The following is a 16,428-nucleotide window of genomic DNA, read 5'->3' on the forward strand; positions in this document are numbered from 1 at the left end:
CGCCTCCCCGAGGTCTTTTGCGGCGCTGGACACTCTCCCCCCAGGCCCCACAACAGGGCGACCCCACCCCTTACGGTGAGCATCAGGAGACAAAGGCTTCCCCGCAGTAGTGTGCGGATTATTCCCCTTGCGGAGATCCTCCCCAGGTTCGATCCTCAAACCTCTCCTACATAACAAAGTTGAGGCTGAACCTGGTACCATTGAACCACGTGGTTCAATGGTACCAGGTTCAGCCTCAACTTTGTTATGTAGGAGAGGTTTGAGGATCGAACCTGGGGAGGCTCTCTGCAAGGGGAATAATCCGCACACTACTGCGGGGAAGCCTTTGTCTCCTGATGCTCACCGTAAGGGGTGGGGTCGCCCTGTTGTGGGGCCTGGGGGGAGAGTGTCCAGCGCCGCAAAAGACCTCGGGGAGGCGGGGTGAGCAGAGGGCTGTTACAGCATGCACAGTCAGCATTTAACTGTCAAAGTTAACGGTTTGGTTACTTTTACATTCATCCATGTAACGTTATAGGTATTTTTATCATTTTTGTCACTTTAGGATACTGGATGCCCATCGCTGACTACTTTGTGGGTATTTTTATCCCTTTACCCTTTATATTTTTATTTGAAGGAGTAACTTGATTATTAATTTACTCTTAGCAACAATAATTAACTAAATTAGTACCTTACCCACACACACACATTGAGAGATTTAGACAAGCTAAGAACATGTTCGGCTAGAGTTGTAATCCAGTCCATATTTAAACTTGAAGCAAACATGTCCTTTTTTAAAAAAGAGTTGTGTCATACTCAAATCATTTTATTTCTAAATTATTTTTAATATATTTTACTGAAATTAAAAAGATATTAAAATTTTTAATTTTATCTAGAAAATTAATACTTTTTAAATTTTACTCTCATAAAATATATATTTTAATAATATATTTTCTCTGTCTAGAATCAAAAAAATTGTAATAAAAATATAATAAAATAAATTATAAATTACATTAAAAAATGGGAGAAAGATAGACAGGTTTTAAGATGATCAATTAATTTAAGTTAAATTTTAAAGTGCTAAATTCTAAGAATGTGTAAGTTTAGCTCTTAATTTTATAATTTTATTGTGATGAATTTATAACTTATGTTTTAAATTTCAATATGATTGAAGAATACAAAAAATTTGTTTTCCCCATTAAAAATTAAAATACAATTTGCAAATTTATTATAGTGAAGTTAAAAAATTGAGAGTCGAACTTATAAATTTTTAAAATTTAACACTTTAAAGTTTAATTTAAACTAATTAGTTCCCTTGGAATCCTTATGTTAGTCTTCCAAAAAAAAAGAAAATTCTATATCCTATAAACGTTCAAGAGACTTTTTTTTAACTGAAGGCAAAATTGCTTACCATTAGAATTAGAAAGAGTTGGTTTTATTTTTTATTTTTATTTTGGGTGAAGGAGCTAGTTTGAATTTTAATAATTTTAACCTAAACTTTGCCAACAGAGCTAGCATCTAGCTTGCAAGAAATATTAATCTCTTGTTTGGTTAAAAAAGAGGAGAGAAAATTTTAAAAAAATTTCCTTCTGCTTCCCATTGCCAATCCTTCTCTCTCCTTATTTCATCCAAACAAGAGGATTTTAAAATTTTTTGTCCTCCCCTCTCTAAAACCTCCTCCTAATTGGGAGATTCTCTCCCCTCCTTCCCCCTCTCTTTCTTTTTTCCTCCATTAAAATTTCTTTTCTCTCTTTTCCTCTAATCAAACACAATGTAAGTAGTAATCTCATCCGATTGAATGGGAGCACATTAGGTGTTTATTAGGATACAGTGAACCACTTTGAATAGTCTAGATTTAATTTAAATGATCCATATTAAACTACTTTTTTATTTTTTAAATAAAAATTTATAAAATTTTTAATAAATTATTTATTATTAATATGTATCCTCCATATTTAATCAAATCACTTTAAATTTATAATTTCTATAAATTAGTAATACAGATTTATTTTGAATTGTTTTGAATCTGACAATATAACAAGTTAAAAATTTTGAATTTAAACAACACAAACTAAATTTGTATGATCAATTTATAAAAAATATAAAAAATAATATTAAATTTAAACTCATCTGATTAAATATAAATAATATATTTTAATAATAAATATATTTTATTAATATAAGCTTTTATTTAAAAAATAAAAAAATTTTAATTCAAATCATCTAAATTAAATCAGAATCGTTGAGATTGGTTTAGGAATGATGAGCATTGAATGTGCTCACAATCCGGCGGAGTGACATTTGCTATGGATGTTATCGTGAAGTTAGCGGAGTTCTTGTCATTTGGGTCCACCTATTTAATCTCTTGTTCTCGCCGGGGCCGTTCCTCTTGCCTCCAACTTCACCATGCGTTCGCTGCCCTCACCTGCAATGCAGCGACTCCTCCTACCATCAACCTTCGCGTTTTCTACTCCCTCAACCTTCAGGCACTCCTGCTTCCTCCCTCTCTCCGATACACTTCTCTGCAAATTCAATACCACACCCAAGTTTGTCAGAGAATCCTGTAAGTCCCCTTTCTTTACCGTGCGGAATTGCAGCTCCATCAGAGTTAAGTCTTCTTCTGAAATTAGAAAGGCCCGTGCTGTTTCCCAGCCCGACGACAAGCTCCGGGCTCTCCGAAAACTTTTCTCCAAGCCTGGAGTAGGCATCGACGCTTATATCATCCCTTCTCAGGATGCTCACCAGGTTGCGCTATCCATTTTGACTTTTACACTTTCTTTTGAGTGCATATATGAAAGAGCTCCTGTGTTATATGTACAAAATTTCATGCTAAACTGAGATTTCCCTGTCCTTTATTCCTTCTCTGCAAATAAAAGCGTAGCTTTCTGTATGGTCTGTTCACTGTTGTAGCCAATATGCATTTTATAACTTCTTTGATTGAATTTTAGTAAACTTAATATTTGGAAATGTAGTATTCTCAATCTGTGTCACTGTTGTTCAGAACCCTCTATTCATTTGGATTTAAGTTTGTATTCTTAAAAAATTCTCCTTGTAACCTGTAACCTGCCTAGACGACCTAATCTAGCCTTGATTCTCACCGTTATAGTTCGAGCTTAAGAATTTCATCTTTCTTTTCTTTTCTGATAATGTTTTGCACATGCCCGAAACAAATAGGCTTAGTAAACTGATGTTAATTTTTAATTTCGCTTAGAGTGAATTCATTGCTGAATGTTACATGAGGAGGGCCTACATATCAGGGTTTACTGGTAGTGCTGGTACTGCTGTTGTTACGAAGGACAAGGCTGCTCTTTGGACGGACGGGCGATATTTTCTCCAGGTTTGGACTAGGAGTAACTTTTATTTTGCTGATCCTAATCATCATCATCATCTTCCTCCTCCTCCTTTTCACTTTTATACACGATTGTGATTGGAAATTGGCTGCGTGGATCATAAATTCAGTTGATTTTTTTAAGTAATTGTGAGGGAAATAATGGAAAGCAACAAGTTAAATTGGGGAGAGTCGTCCTCCTGTTACAGCATTCTAATAGTTCAGTAACATGTCCCAACTAGACTCTTAGAAGGAAAAACAACTTGAGCATATTGAAAATATTCAAGTGCAAAATGCTTTCATCGCATTCTTAAAAGTGCATAAGAATAGACCGTTTTAGGTTTTCTTGTTCTAGTAGACTGTCTCTTAATGACTTACGGATACGCTGAACCTTAAACAGAATTGACTGATTTATTGAGAGAAATTATAATTTACACCAAGAGCATTCCCAATGGTTGGCAAAGTTATTGGGTAGGGCAGAATAGATCGACCACAAATAGATAGACCACATATATAATACTTTCTATTGATTCCTACCTATGACATGCATGCTGGGGTGCTTCTCATTTAATATAACCTATGATTCTGGGGTAGATATAATGTCTCCAGTGGTTTACATCAGCTCAAGTGTTGAGCTCAACTGTCCGGACTGACTTAGCTTGATGCCAAATGTTGGATATCCACTGCCAATATTAGTGTAGGAGAATTTCTCATTCATCGCAAAGAACTAATACATTATCTGGTCAGCTGTTTCGAGCAACTGCTGAATATTATTCCATCATTCCTTTCCGCCTGACCAGAATATACTAGGACTTTTACTAGGCTATCTGTATATTGAATTATGCTAGATTGTATTATTATGATGTACTTGCAGTATATCCATGTGATTGATATCCCCTCCCTTCTTCCTCATTCTAGGCTGAGAGGCAACTAAGCTCCAATTGGATTCTCATGCGGGCAGGGAATCCAGGGGTTCCATCTACTGGTGAATGGCTAAATGATGTTTTGGCTCCTGGTGGGAGAGTTGGCATTGATCCTGTGAGTAATTCGCATCTTTTGATGGGTGTTCTATGTTTGTTGTTTTAATGAAGCATTACTATCACTGTTCTTTGTGTTACTTCAAAGTTTATGATTTTAAACCTTCCAATCTAAAATGAAGATGTTAAAAATCTTCTGCCTGTTATATGTTATGAACAATGTTGAAAGCATAGCTCATTAAATAGTACAGCTATCCTTTTCAATTGGCAAGCCAAATATCCTGTTAACCTTCCTTTTGGATTCTTCTGTTCATATTTTTTCTGCCCTGCTTGGCTTTCTGTGTATGCATATGTATATATTTAATCAAAATTCATGATTTTTCTTTTTAATTTAGTCATATAGAAGATCCTTCTTTTCATTTATCATGTGCCTGATTCAACATTCACTTCCACATCATGAAGGAAGCAGTTTCTTTTTACTTCGGATGCTGCTGAAGAAATTAAGGACGTGATTTCTAAGAAAAACCATGAGTTGGTCTATTTGAGCAGTATAAATCTTGTTGATGAAATGTGGAAAGAATCTAGGCCAAAGCCTCCAAATAAACCAGTCAGAGTACATGACTTGAAGTATGCTGGTTTGGATGTAGCGGCAAAATTGTCATCTTTGAGGTCAGAAATTGCACGTGCTGGTTCATCAGCAATTATTATATCCATGCTTGATGAACTTGCATGGTTGTTGAACCTGGTAAAGTATATTTCAACATGTTCCTCTTTAACTTGATGCTCTGATATTTGGTGCAAAAATCAGACATCTCCGTAAATATTCTTCCAAAATCCTTTTCAAGTCTCTTGGGCTCATTCTACATTTACATGGTTTTTTAAGGAGCATTTGGGTAAAAAAAAAAAAGAGATATGTAATATATATGATATCCCTGTTGTTATTGCTTAAGGCTTTGTTTGGTTCAAGGGGAGGGGAGGGGAGGTGAGGGGAGAGGAGGGAAGGGAGGGGGAGGGGAGGGGAGTGGGGCTCTTTTTTTATTTTTTTTTTAGGGCACAGAGGATATTTTAAAACTACAAAATTTTTGTCCCTTCCATTTCATTTTATGCACCAAATTATTTTCCTTATTTGTTCTCTTTGTTTTAACCAATAAGAGTAATTTTTGATGTCATATTTTACAGAGAGGAAGTGATGTTCCACATTCACCTGTCATGTATGCATATTTGATTGTGGAGAATGACAGAGCGAAACTATTTATAGATGATTCAAAAGTCACTGAAGAGGTGAGTGATCACTTGAAGAAGGCTGGCATAGAGTTGAGGAAATATGATTCTATTCTATCTGAAATTGAAAGGTAATTTTTGGGAGTTCAATTATCTGAGAAAGCTGTGGTTTTTGCATCTTTAAATTGAAATATCTAGCAGATTTTTTGTAAATGGTCCTGAGTGGCTTCCAAATGTATATCACATTCAGATGTAGCATGTTTTTCTTTTTCAGTTTGGCGGCAAAAGGCGTTTCCCTTTGGTTGGATACTTCATCTGTTAATGCTGCTATTGTAAATGCCTACAAAGCTGCTTGTGATAAATATTATCATATCCAAGGGACTAAACAGAAGGCGAGGATTGATGGATCCAGTGGGAACATGAATGGACCCACTGCAGTGCGCAAATTCTCCCCTGTATCTCTGGCAAAGGCCATAAAAAATGAATCAGAGTTGGAAGGGATGAGGAACTGTCATTTGAGGTTACCATATATATTAACCATGCTGAAGTCAGCATTGATGTTTGGTTTCCATGCTCGGATGATCTTCTGATAATTAGTTTTGTAATACACATTGACTTAAAGGGTGCATTAACCATTTTGATTTCCATGTTTTTTCCAAATCAAATCCTTAATTGTTTCAATTTCCTTCACTTTTGTCTTCCAACACAAATCAGTATCTGATTTTAAGCATTTAGGAAGTGCAGAATGAACATTATAAATTGGAATATTCAATTTTAAGGTTCAACACAGAAAATTTATGTATCTGAGGACCCAAAGAGTAATTTGGTATTACATTTATTTAAGCTATTCTCTGTTGGATACTGCCGATTGTTTGTGAAGCTTTAATGCAAAAAATTTACAAACACAATGATATTGATCCTGTAACTAATTGGGCTATTATTGTGTCCAGGGACGCTGCTGCCCTTGCTGAGTTCTGGGACTGGCTAGAGAAAGAAATTACTAAGGATAGGACATTAACGGAAATAGAGGTTTCTGACAAACTTCTTGAGTTTCGCTCAAAACAAGCTGGTTTCTTGGATACAAGCTTTGAGACCATAAGCGGTATATCAACAGCTTCCTCTCATTTTTCCCCCCCTTTCTTGATGCTTGTTAGAATGGTATAAAGGTCCTACACCCACTATTTCTCTGACTGAATCAAGCAGGCTTGAATGGTGTCCTTTATTATTTTTACATGCGCTTCTTGTGAGATCTAATATACAAATAAAACCAACTTTTATTTTGGCTCCTCATGGCAGTGAGCAGTAATTTGTTTATTTCCTGTGCAATTGTGATATGCCTTTCTAGATCTTAATGGTCACAATTTTATTATTCCCCAGCCTCTGGTGCAAATGGTGCTGTCATACATTACAAACCAGAACCTGAAAGTTGTAGTATTGTGGATGCCAGTAAATTATTCTTACTGGACAGCGGAGCTCAATATGTTGATGGCACAACTGATGTAACACGAACAGTTCATTTTGGCAAACCTAGAGCAAGAGAAAGAGAATGCTTCACGCGAGTATTACAGGTACCATTGTTTATGGCTTGCGTGTCTTGCTTGAGTTTATTTGAGCATTTTGACCTAAAAAGTTCACATTACCATTCACATTATCTTGGTTAACGTGTCAGTTGTGAGAGGGCGTGCTTTTTTTAATCAATCAAGTACACATATAATGGCAAAAGTTGAAAAGTTAACTTTGAATGGGAAATGGGGGCTTCCTAAGGCTCTGTTTTGTTCTTATGATAATGTCTAATTGCAGGGCCATATAGCTCTTGATTTGTCAGTATTCCCTGAAAATACCCCTGGCTTTGTGCTGGATGCATTTGCCCGTTCATTTCTTTGGAAAATTGGACTTGACTACAGGCATGGTATATTCTGACTTCAAGGGGAGAACTATCCCCCCCCCCCAAAAAAAAAGCCAAATTGATGTAATAATTCATTGACTTTTGTGCTTAATTATTGTTTATTTAGGTACTGGGCATGGTGTGGGTGCTGCGTTGAATGTTCATGAGGGCCCACAAAGTATCAGTTATCGTTATGGAAATTTGACCTCTTTACAGGAAGGCATGGTTGTTAGCAATGAGCCCGGCTATTATGAAGACCATTCCTTTGGAATACGGATTGAGGTTATATCCTCCTGGCCTCTTTTCAGCTCCAAGATTTTCATTGGATTAATTGTCTTATGTGGTTGCTTATGTTAGACATTGTATACATGTTGATTGGCTAAGGGTCATCAATTGCAAAAAGTTTGAAGTATGAGAATAATTAAGTAGGTATCAGATATGAGAGTGAAAGTCATTGAAATCCGTGAAAGCTTGATTGGTGTTTTCAAGATTTCTTAAACGGTAATCAGAGGGTAGGGTCAAACGTGGATTTTACACCTTGCACGAGTGTCATAAGAGGCTTGCAGTGAATGAACTTAGTTGTTACTCGATGTAAGACTTCCATCTTGTTTAATATTTTTAGCACCAGTAAACAGCAGAAAACTATGATGCCCTCTTGCCTGTACCAAATGTGTACATTTTGTTGTCTATTTGTTTCCCCTGTTTTTCTCTGTTGAACTGTTAAAATAACATGACTGAACTCTGAGGCTGTTGTATTCTGCTTACTTTTCTTGGGTAGTGATGAGGTTCTTTTAGCTTGCAGAATCTCCTCTATGTGATAGACATGGAGACGCCAAACCGTTACGGAGGGATTCAGTACCTAGGATTTGAGAAACTCACATATGTACCCATTCAGGTAGGCAGGCTGTTTGTCTATTTTGTTTTGCTCTTTTTAGTGTACATTTTTAGTCTCTACTTCCTGAAGTGTTGCTTTCAAGTTAATTTCAGTTTCTTTCCTTTCCCTTTTATTCAAGTGTCTTTTCTTTTCTTTTTTCTTTTTTCTTTTTTTTTTCCTTTTTGGCTTTTTTATGAGTGACATATTGTTCCGTACACTTGTGACTAACCCGGTAACATTTTGCAGATTAAGTTGGTTGACCTATCTCTGCTATCAGCTGCAGAGGTTGATTGGCTTAACAGCTACCACTTGCAGGTCTGGGAAAAGGTATTTTAACTGCCTCTTCTAGACGTGTCACCGACTGTCACATTTAAGTTTAACAAGCCTTGTAGTCGGTCTCCATGTTCACGGTTTTTTCTTTAAAATTTAAAAATGAGAAATTTCTTCAAAATACACTTTTAGAACTTACATGCTATTACTTTGGTCTAGTTTATCTGAATTTGAACTAACTGTAATTAAGCTTTTTAGAATAATAGAAATAGATTCTTAACGATTTCGATCCGTGGTCATGCTTTGTTTCTCTCCCTCACAACGTGTACATAAAAAAAGGGGGGGGGGGGGGAGATAAAACATCCCCACCCCCTTCCAAAAAGCATTTCTTCTTTTTGACCCCAACATTAAACATCGGATCATGTTGTAACTGAATTTATGTCCTGCATGACAGGTGTCACCGTTGCTGGATGGTTCTGCTCGCCAATGGCTTTGGAACAACACTCGGCCTGTGGTCGTTGACAAGATCTGACTTTGTCTTTCACATTCTCTTGTGCTGTATTCCTCAGATAGAAGTGGTATTTATATTAAATTATTGTTTATTATTGCAATTTATATGCAATTAAATTGCTTATTTATTTCAAAACAGGGCTTTTAATCGTTATTTTACACTTGATTTGCTAGAATAGAAACCGGATGAAACCACGATTAGCATGCTCATTGTGATTGCTAAAACTTCTATTCGTGATTCATGGAAATTCATACATGATCAAGTAGATATGATCCCGGAAAGTTTAGAAATGAACGGACGTAATGGTTTTGAAATATCAAATGTGTCAAGCAAAACTAAACAGGGCTATTTGCTCTTATAAGAAAGTTTGAAATATTGTTTACTGGAAACAAATTGAAAACGATAAAGAAGACAAAACTGATCATATACAAGTGATTATCAAGCTGAATGGTGCACAAACTGTCCTAAGGATCCATAAGAAGATTAATGTCAAATAAAAATTTGTTAAACTCTAACATTATTAAATTCAATACCCCTTCTCTTATGTTTCAGTATTAAAATTTTTAATTTGATATTAATTTGTTAAAAAGGTTTTTACTTGTCATTCTTCCAATTTTATTTTGCTCGTTGCAAAACATAATGATAGTGTTATAAATACCCAAAATCTATCATGAAATATGATTGTTGTTACATCAGTAAGTTTGATTGGCACAAGTTTTTTGTTTTATTTTGCAGTAGAAGCGGAGGCCATCCATTCAAGACGTAAGACTTGTGATTCAAATATGAAGAAACTTGGGGCCAAGAACAATTCGTCAAAGGGGGACTTTCCGCTCTTTTTCTTTCCTCCTTTAATTTAAGCCTCCTTTGTGAAATGATTTTCTTGCTTCCAGGAAGTCCGGGATACATTAAAGATGTTGATTTCATCGTCTTTACAGCAATAAAAAATAAAATAAAATAAAATAAAAGATGAAGGCATCAATATATCAATACAAAATATAGAAACACTAGCCATATCCGTAAGTTATTAAACATGGAGACGTCAGACGTGTTGGCTTCTTGAGTTTTGTTTTTGTTTTTAACAATTTATCAATATCCAAAAAATAAAATTATGAACCTTCGCACGTGCCCTCCTGTTTTGTGATTGCGCGTTACACTATATATTTTATATTATATTTTACATTAACATTGCCAAGGGTGAGCTTTGTTATTTGTATGAATTTTTGTAAGCTTTTGAGCAGTGATCTCTCAATTTTATGGGGAAAAAAAATCTTTCTGTAGATTAAATGGAATGAGACAAGTGACACAATTCATACTCACAAGTCATTCGACTTGTCAAGAATTGCATATTATACAATGATATATTGATATTGATCGGAGTATTGGGTATTAGAATAGTATTATATGTAGCTTAAAAGTTAAAACATAATATTCCTTCCTCTCCCCTCGATATTGTTATATTGATGTTGAGAGTGATGAGTTTAATTTTTAAACAAAGAGCTGTGTTACGGTTTGCAAGCAGAGAACAATGACTTAGTTGTACAATTAACAAAAGGCCCCCGAAAGTTCAAGTAATTGGATCATTAGGCCCCGATTTTTGAAAAGTGAGATCCCCGACCCCTTTTCCCCCCGCTGACACCTCCCCCCTCTGTTTTTGGCCGACGCAATATATGGTTCCACGCTACTCTCATTCTAGACAGTAGACAACACACCAATGCAAATGCAAGACATCTTCGGATCAGTTCGCCGATCACTGGTATTTCGTACTTCGCCGGAGAACGAAGAAGCCTCACTTGGTGGAACCCTAGTTGATAAGATCAATTATTGCATCCGCAAGTCCAGAGTCTTCTCTAAACCTTCTCCGGCGTCTCCGCCATTGCCACCCATTACCAAGGAATCTTCGCCTATGATCCGATGGCGCAAGGGCGAGTTGATCGGATGCGGTGCCTTTGGTCGAGTTTACATGGGCATGAATCTTGATTCTGGGGAGCTTCTGGCAGTAAAACAAGTAAGTTCTTCTCTTCACGCGCCTTTCTATTGGATGTTAATTTCGGTTGTGCGAATTTTGGCGTGCAGTTGTTTTCCTTTGGATCTTAGAATGCAATCAATTTTCTTTTCTTGGTTTCTTGAGATTTTGGTGAAGTTTTAATGTTAATAGTTGGAGTTTAGCTCTCAGCCTCTTTCTATTTCGCTCTCTTATTCGCTTGAAATTTAGGAAACGACTCTTGCGATTTTTGCATCCTTTTCTAGTATTTCAATGTCGATTTTTTTTGGGTGATTTCTTTTACTCATAGTATATTCATCTTTTTTTAATCAGCGCATATTTATATTTTTATTATACCATAGGAGTTGACATTTATTTTGGTTTCTTATTTTGTCTGATTTTATAGGTTCTGATCGCGGCTAGTAGCGCTTCGAAGGAGAAGGCACAGGTTCAAATTTATTCTTCCAATTTCTTTTTGCTTATTTTTTGGCACTTTTTACATTGAAAAAAAAGTTCAGTGACAATGATGTCTTGCGTGTTTCTCTGTTTGATCAGTTTAGATTCTTTTGTCTCTTTGCAGGGACTTATTAGTGCATTAATTTAGGAGATTAAATGCCTGTGATTTGATCGTTAGTCTTTAATAAATGGCCTCAACAATTAAAGGGAAAAATAGAAAAAATATAACTTTTGGATTTTGATTTAATGTCTTGCATATCATAAAGTGTTCTTAATATAGGGCATTGATTTAAAAAAAAAAATTGCTGAAATATCAGAGGCACGGGAAAATTTTCAAAATGACAAAACTTATCACATTTGCAGTATCTTCCTTTTGAAGATGTCTTGGTATCTTATTATCAAAATGCTGGATGCAAATGACATTGGTTTTTCTTTGTTCCCACCCTTTGCATGATCCATCTTGATTTAATGACCTTATGATGTTATTTGAATGACATTTGGTATTGTGGATACCATTTTAATGCAATTAACAGGCTCACATAAAGGAGCTTGAGGAAGAAGTTAAGCTTCTTAAAGATCTTTCTCATCCCAATATTGTTGTGAGTATGATGTTCAAGTGGTGAATGACATTGACAAAACGTTTAAAGAAACTCTCTTAAGATTACATAATATTTTTGGCCTGTAGAGATATTTGGGTACAGTTAGGGAGGAGGACACCTTGAATATTCTTCTGGAGTTTGTCCCAGGTGGATCCATATCATCACTTTTGGGGAAGTTTGGAGCTTTCCCTGAGGCTGTGAGTTTAGCTACTGAATGCTTGTATCTTGTAATTCTATCAACCATTATATAAGCATTAATTCATAAAGCAGGTTATTAGAACTTTCACCAAGCAGTTACTGCTGGGACTTGAGTACTTGCACAAAAATGGAATCATGCACAGGGACATTAAGGTGGCTTTTCTTACGATTTCATTTATATGCTTTTAGGACTTACCCTTTTTAAGTGAATAACATTCAAGTATACTTTATTTTCAGGGGGCAAATATCCTTGTTGATAATAAAGGATGCATAAAACTTGCTGATTTTGGGGCTTCCAAACAGGTTGTTGAGCTGGTATGGGCAATCTTTTATGTCACTTTTACGATTATCTATTCTGTCTGTATGCTGTGAAGGCTCTTCTCATTGCATATGGTCTAAGATGTGCATTGCTCCAGGCTACCATTTCTGGTGCCAAGTCTATGAAGGGTACTCCATATTGGATGGCTCCTGAAGTTATTCTCCAGACTGGGCATAGCTTGTAAGGAAATTAACCTTCCTAACATATTTTACGACAAGCTGCTCTATTTTCTTGCTCTCTTAATCTCCCTTGTTCCTCTCCTTCTCAACTATAGATTATCTATAAACAAAAAACTATTGATATTGAATTGAATTATTGAGTTAAATATCTCTATCACTCTTTTAAACAGGGATGAACTCCTAATTTTAGGTCATGTTTGGTATGATGGAAGAGTTTTTAATGGAATCGGAATCGGAATCGGAATCGGAATTGGAATTGGAATTGGAATAGAATTGGATTTAAAAGTGTGTTTGGTATAATGATGGAATCCTGATATAATTTTAATAAAATATAAGTATTTAAAATAAGAAAAGACTAAAGTGTCCTTTTTAAAATTAAAAAAAATTATATTGGAGGAGAGAGAAGGGGCAAATTGGAGAAAAGGAACCATGGAATTGGATTCCATAATGCATATGATGGAATTGGATTCCATCAAATTTCCTTGAATCCTGATTCCAAAGAATCATAATTATTGCATACCAAACACACATGTTAATAGATTCCATGTCCAATTCCATTTCTTTCTCCATGATTCCAAACTACCAAACGGGGCCTTAAGGTTACTTTTTCTCATAGAAAATAGGATTCTTGGTTTAAGGTATAGAAAAGGGTAACTGCTGGAACTTTTAGGAAATCAAATGTAATTGTAGTTTTTTGGTACAATGCAATACGAAGCAGATCTGTCATTTTAAGCACAGTAAGTTGTCTAAAAAATAGTGGAACTTATTTTTTATAGACAAATTTTTGGTAAAAGTTTCTACCTTTGGAAGTTTTATTGGGGGTAACCTTACATCATGTTTTGGGCCTTGCCTCTTTTCCATTATCTTAACTTTTAACATATTCATATTTCTATAAATTCCTTGTATAATTCTGCATCCTTTGAAATTCTCAAGAAACAAATCAATATGAGTATGTTTTCTCAGTTCTGCTGATATATGGAGCGTTGGCTGTACTGTGATTGAGATGGCCACCGGAAAACCTCCTTGGAGCCAGCAGTACCAAGAGGTATCTTAAAATATAACTTCTATTTTGTTTTGAGGTGATCTATGAGTATCTGATAAAATATTGGACCTTCAGGTTGCTGCTCTCTTCCATATAGGGACAACAAAGTCTCATCCCCCAATTCCGGATCATCTCTCTGCTGGAGCAAAAGATTTTCTATTAAAATGTTTGCAGAAGTATGTTTTTTTAAACTTTATCCTCTTTTTGTCTTTCTAGTTTAGTTTCAGTTCAGATTTAGGAGTGTTATATATTTCTTTAGCCTGAATCATCAAATTCTTATTTTTTTGGGCTTCATAATTTATGCCCATTTGTCAAGGAAAGATTTCAAATGCTAATTTTGATCGGGTAAATGGAACTATATTTGTGTTTAGATTACAAATGTTACCTACTTTCTTTATGCAGGGAACCGGTCTTAAGGCCATCAGCATCGGAACTGCTGCAGGTGATTCTAATGTCATTTCTCTTTATTGAATGTACAGACAAAGGACTACAGCAGCTTGAGTGGCCATTCTAGTATTTTGGATTCATATGACATTGTTCTGCCAATAATAATTATGTTTCCCTTAATATCAAGTTTTCTAATTGATGCAGCATCGCTTTGTTACTGGTGAACACACGAGTTCTCCTGGGTCATATGCAGCAATGGTTTGTATAGTTAGAGTAATATTTTAAGTTGCGGTTGTGTTTGTGTATGACAAATCAAGAGGGAAAATAACTTTTGTTTGACAGGAAAAATTTGAAGCTTCTTCAGCATCATGTGCGTCTAACACCAAAACTCCGTGAGTATTGAGATCTTTTCTTAAGATTTGGCAGTTGCTTTTTTTGTGATGCTAACAAAATCTGAATCTGTTGAGTTTTGACTAATTTTCTATAATTTGTGCAATCCTTGCAGGTCAACTGCACATCCTGAGGAAGAAGAAAATAAAGAGTATTGGGGAATGGACAATGATGACGACATGTGTGAGATTGATGACAAAGATGAGTTCTCTGAGGGGGCTGTTAAAGTTAGATCCTCCATGTCAGAAAATATCATGGTGATTGCACTGTTTTGGTCCTTGTGCATTGTTGTATCCATAAGAAAATAGTCTTTTCCAGAATTAATTTCTCAATATGCAGAGTTTCAACCCAATGTCTGAGCCCTCTGATGATTGGAGTTGCAAATTTGATGTGAGTCCAGAGCTGGATCATAGTGGAGTTAGTATTTGCACTGATGAAATGTACAAGCCTCCTGGCCACCCGGAGGCTTTCCAAGAGGAGCAAAAAGATTTTTCCTTTGCAGGCGAAGCATCAGTGTCTGAGGATGATGATGAACTCACGGAGTCAAAAATACAAGCTTTTCTGGATGAGAAGGTATTAAGTCCTTAGGTGATCATGTTTTTCATTAGCCTTGTGTCCCACTAAATTGTCATAAATCGATGCCTTATGGCAGGCTCTAGGACTGAAAAAACTGCAGACGCCTTTATATGAAGAGTTCTACAACAGTTTAAATACATCTTGTTCTCCCAATGCGGTTGAAACCACAAATGACGAAACTACTCCAAAGTTCTTGGCATTACCTCCTAAAAGCAGGTCCCCGAATCGGGTGCCAATTGGCACCCCATCAAAAGCAATTGACCATACTGAAAGTCCTGGAAGTAATGGCAGGTCCTCCCCAAATGTTGGCAATGCAACTGATCATAATTCACATGACATACCATCACCGCCCCTCAATGAATGGAAAGGATTGCTAGTTGATTCCCAGCAGGAGCCTTCTAGCCCAAGGTTTGTCTATCGTCTAATACTTTGTTTTGCTTGTCTCAGCTTTAATTATCGTCAAATGTTTGAAGCAATCTGAATGTTAGATGTTCTGCTTGCAGTTTAAGCTTTTCTGAGAGACAGAGGAAGTGGAAAGAAGAACTTGACCAGGAGCTTGAGAGAAAGCGCGGTTAGAACTTGTTCTCTTTATTTCTAAGAATTTTACACAAATTTTGTCTATTTAGAAACTGCTTGACTATTGTCTATTTCCTTGTTACTGTGCCCCTACAAACGGGATTCCCCGAGTTTGAGTTTGGACTGTATATGAACTATGTACTCACCTTTTTTACATGTGAGTTGGGGAAACTTTGCAGAAATGATGCGTCAAGCTGGTATCGGAGGGAAAACATCATCACCAAAGGATCGAGCCTTAAATCGGCAGAGAGAACGGACAAGATTTGCATCACCAAGCAAATAAAGTGTCAGATTGGTCAACCTTCCACGTGGCCCCATTTTAGCCGCTGGGAATTGCAAATACGAGTTTCACTGCAGGGTGTTAATTTTTTTTTATACCCGATTCGGTCGTTTTGGTGTCATCCAGCCCCATAATGCTTCCTTGTGCAGGTCTTGAATATACAGGTGTTTAGTACGTGTGACCCGATTGTATTATGAAGTGAAAAATAATCAGAATTGCGTGGTTTCAGATTACTTATAGAATGAGTTGCCATCACGTTTCTTTTCTTTTCTTATTTAATTATTTTTCAAGTTTTCAACTATGTTATGATATTGACGCTTAGAGTACACAGGTGTGTCCCGTATTTGGCGCATTTATCAGTCAATAATTTCAAGTTAATTATGGTCTTACGCACAGGGAAACC

At 36.1% G+C, this 16,428-nt stretch overlaps 2 protein-coding genes across 7 annotated transcripts; both read left to right on the plus strand.

Moving 5' to 3' along the window:
* The first annotated feature begins 2,321 nt into the window (after positions 1 to 2,321).
* Positions 2,322 to 10,017, plus strand: LOC129305025 (aminopeptidase P2). 6 transcript variants are annotated; one of them, XM_054944926.1, is made up of 14 exons: positions 2,327 to 2,721; positions 3,188 to 3,313; positions 4,223 to 4,342; positions 4,748 to 5,026; positions 5,461 to 5,633; positions 5,777 to 6,022; positions 6,453 to 6,604; positions 6,880 to 7,070; positions 7,303 to 7,411; positions 7,515 to 7,669; positions 8,190 to 8,282; positions 8,508 to 8,588; positions 8,986 to 9,109; positions 9,781 to 10,017. In XM_054944926.1, the coding sequence occupies exons 1-13, from the start codon at positions 2,383 to 2,385 to the stop codon at positions 9,061 to 9,063; spliced, it is 2,142 nt and encodes a 713-aa protein (XP_054800901.1). In that variant the 5' UTR covers positions 2,327 to 2,382; the 3' UTR covers positions 9,064 to 9,109; positions 9,781 to 10,017. The 6 variants fall into 6 exon arrangements, 3 of the variants coding, with proteins under 3 accessions (XP_054800901.1, XP_054800899.1, XP_054800902.1); XM_054944924.1 differs by having other exon boundaries at positions 2,328 to 2,721; positions 9,778 to 10,017; XM_054944927.1 differs by having other exon boundaries at positions 2,328 to 2,721; positions 4,751 to 5,026; positions 9,778 to 10,017.
* A 285-nt stretch (positions 10,018 to 10,302) lies between these two features.
* LOC129305026 (mitogen-activated protein kinase kinase kinase NPK1) lies at positions 10,303 to 16,280 on the plus strand. Its single transcript, XM_054944928.1, has 17 exons — positions 10,303 to 11,047; positions 11,430 to 11,471; positions 12,013 to 12,078; positions 12,165 to 12,275; positions 12,349 to 12,429; positions 12,514 to 12,591; positions 12,693 to 12,775; positions 13,738 to 13,819; positions 13,892 to 13,992; positions 14,219 to 14,258; positions 14,408 to 14,461; positions 14,546 to 14,595; positions 14,709 to 14,850; positions 14,933 to 15,166; positions 15,246 to 15,577; positions 15,673 to 15,740; positions 15,925 to 16,280. Exons 1-17 carry the CDS (start codon positions 10,754 to 10,756, stop codon positions 16,026 to 16,028), a joined length of 1,962 nt encoding a protein of 653 aa, XP_054800903.1. The 5' UTR covers positions 10,303 to 10,753; the 3' UTR covers positions 16,029 to 16,280.
* Positions 16,281 to 16,428: the final 148 nt, after the last annotated feature.

This window comes from Prosopis cineraria, unplaced genomic scaffold (genome assembly GCF_029017545.1).
Source record: "Prosopis cineraria cultivar Desert tree isolate PC_DT_omini unplaced genomic scaffold, ASM2901754v1 PC3, whole genome shotgun sequence".
In the NCBI taxonomy this organism is placed as follows: domain Eukaryota; kingdom Viridiplantae; phylum Streptophyta; class Magnoliopsida; order Fabales; family Fabaceae; genus Prosopis; species Prosopis cineraria.

Excerpts from the sequence above, each read along its gene's own strand:
- LOC129305025 (XM_054944926.1), top strand. The coding sequence starts at position 2,383 with ATGCGTTCGCTGCCCTCACCTGCAATGCAGCGACTCCTCCTACCATCA. Across the intron at positions 2,722-3,187 it reads CTTCTCAGGATGCTCACCAG|AGTGAATTCATTGCTGAATG; the intron begins GTTGCGCTATCC and ends AATTTCGCTTAG. Across the intron at positions 8,283-8,507 it reads TCACATATGTACCCATTCAG|ATTAAGTTGGTTGACCTATC; the intron begins GTAGGCAGGCTG and ends AACATTTTGCAG.
- LOC129305026 (XM_054944928.1), top strand. The coding sequence starts at position 10,754 with ATGCAAATGCAAGACATCTTCGGATCAGTTCGCCGATCACTGGTATTT. Across the intron at positions 11,048-11,429 it reads AGCTTCTGGCAGTAAAACAA|GTTCTGATCGCGGCTAGTAG; the intron begins GTAAGTTCTTCT and ends CTGATTTTATAG. Across the intron at positions 12,079-12,164 it reads TTTCTCATCCCAATATTGTT|AGATATTTGGGTACAGTTAG; the intron begins GTGAGTATGATG and ends TTTGGCCTGTAG.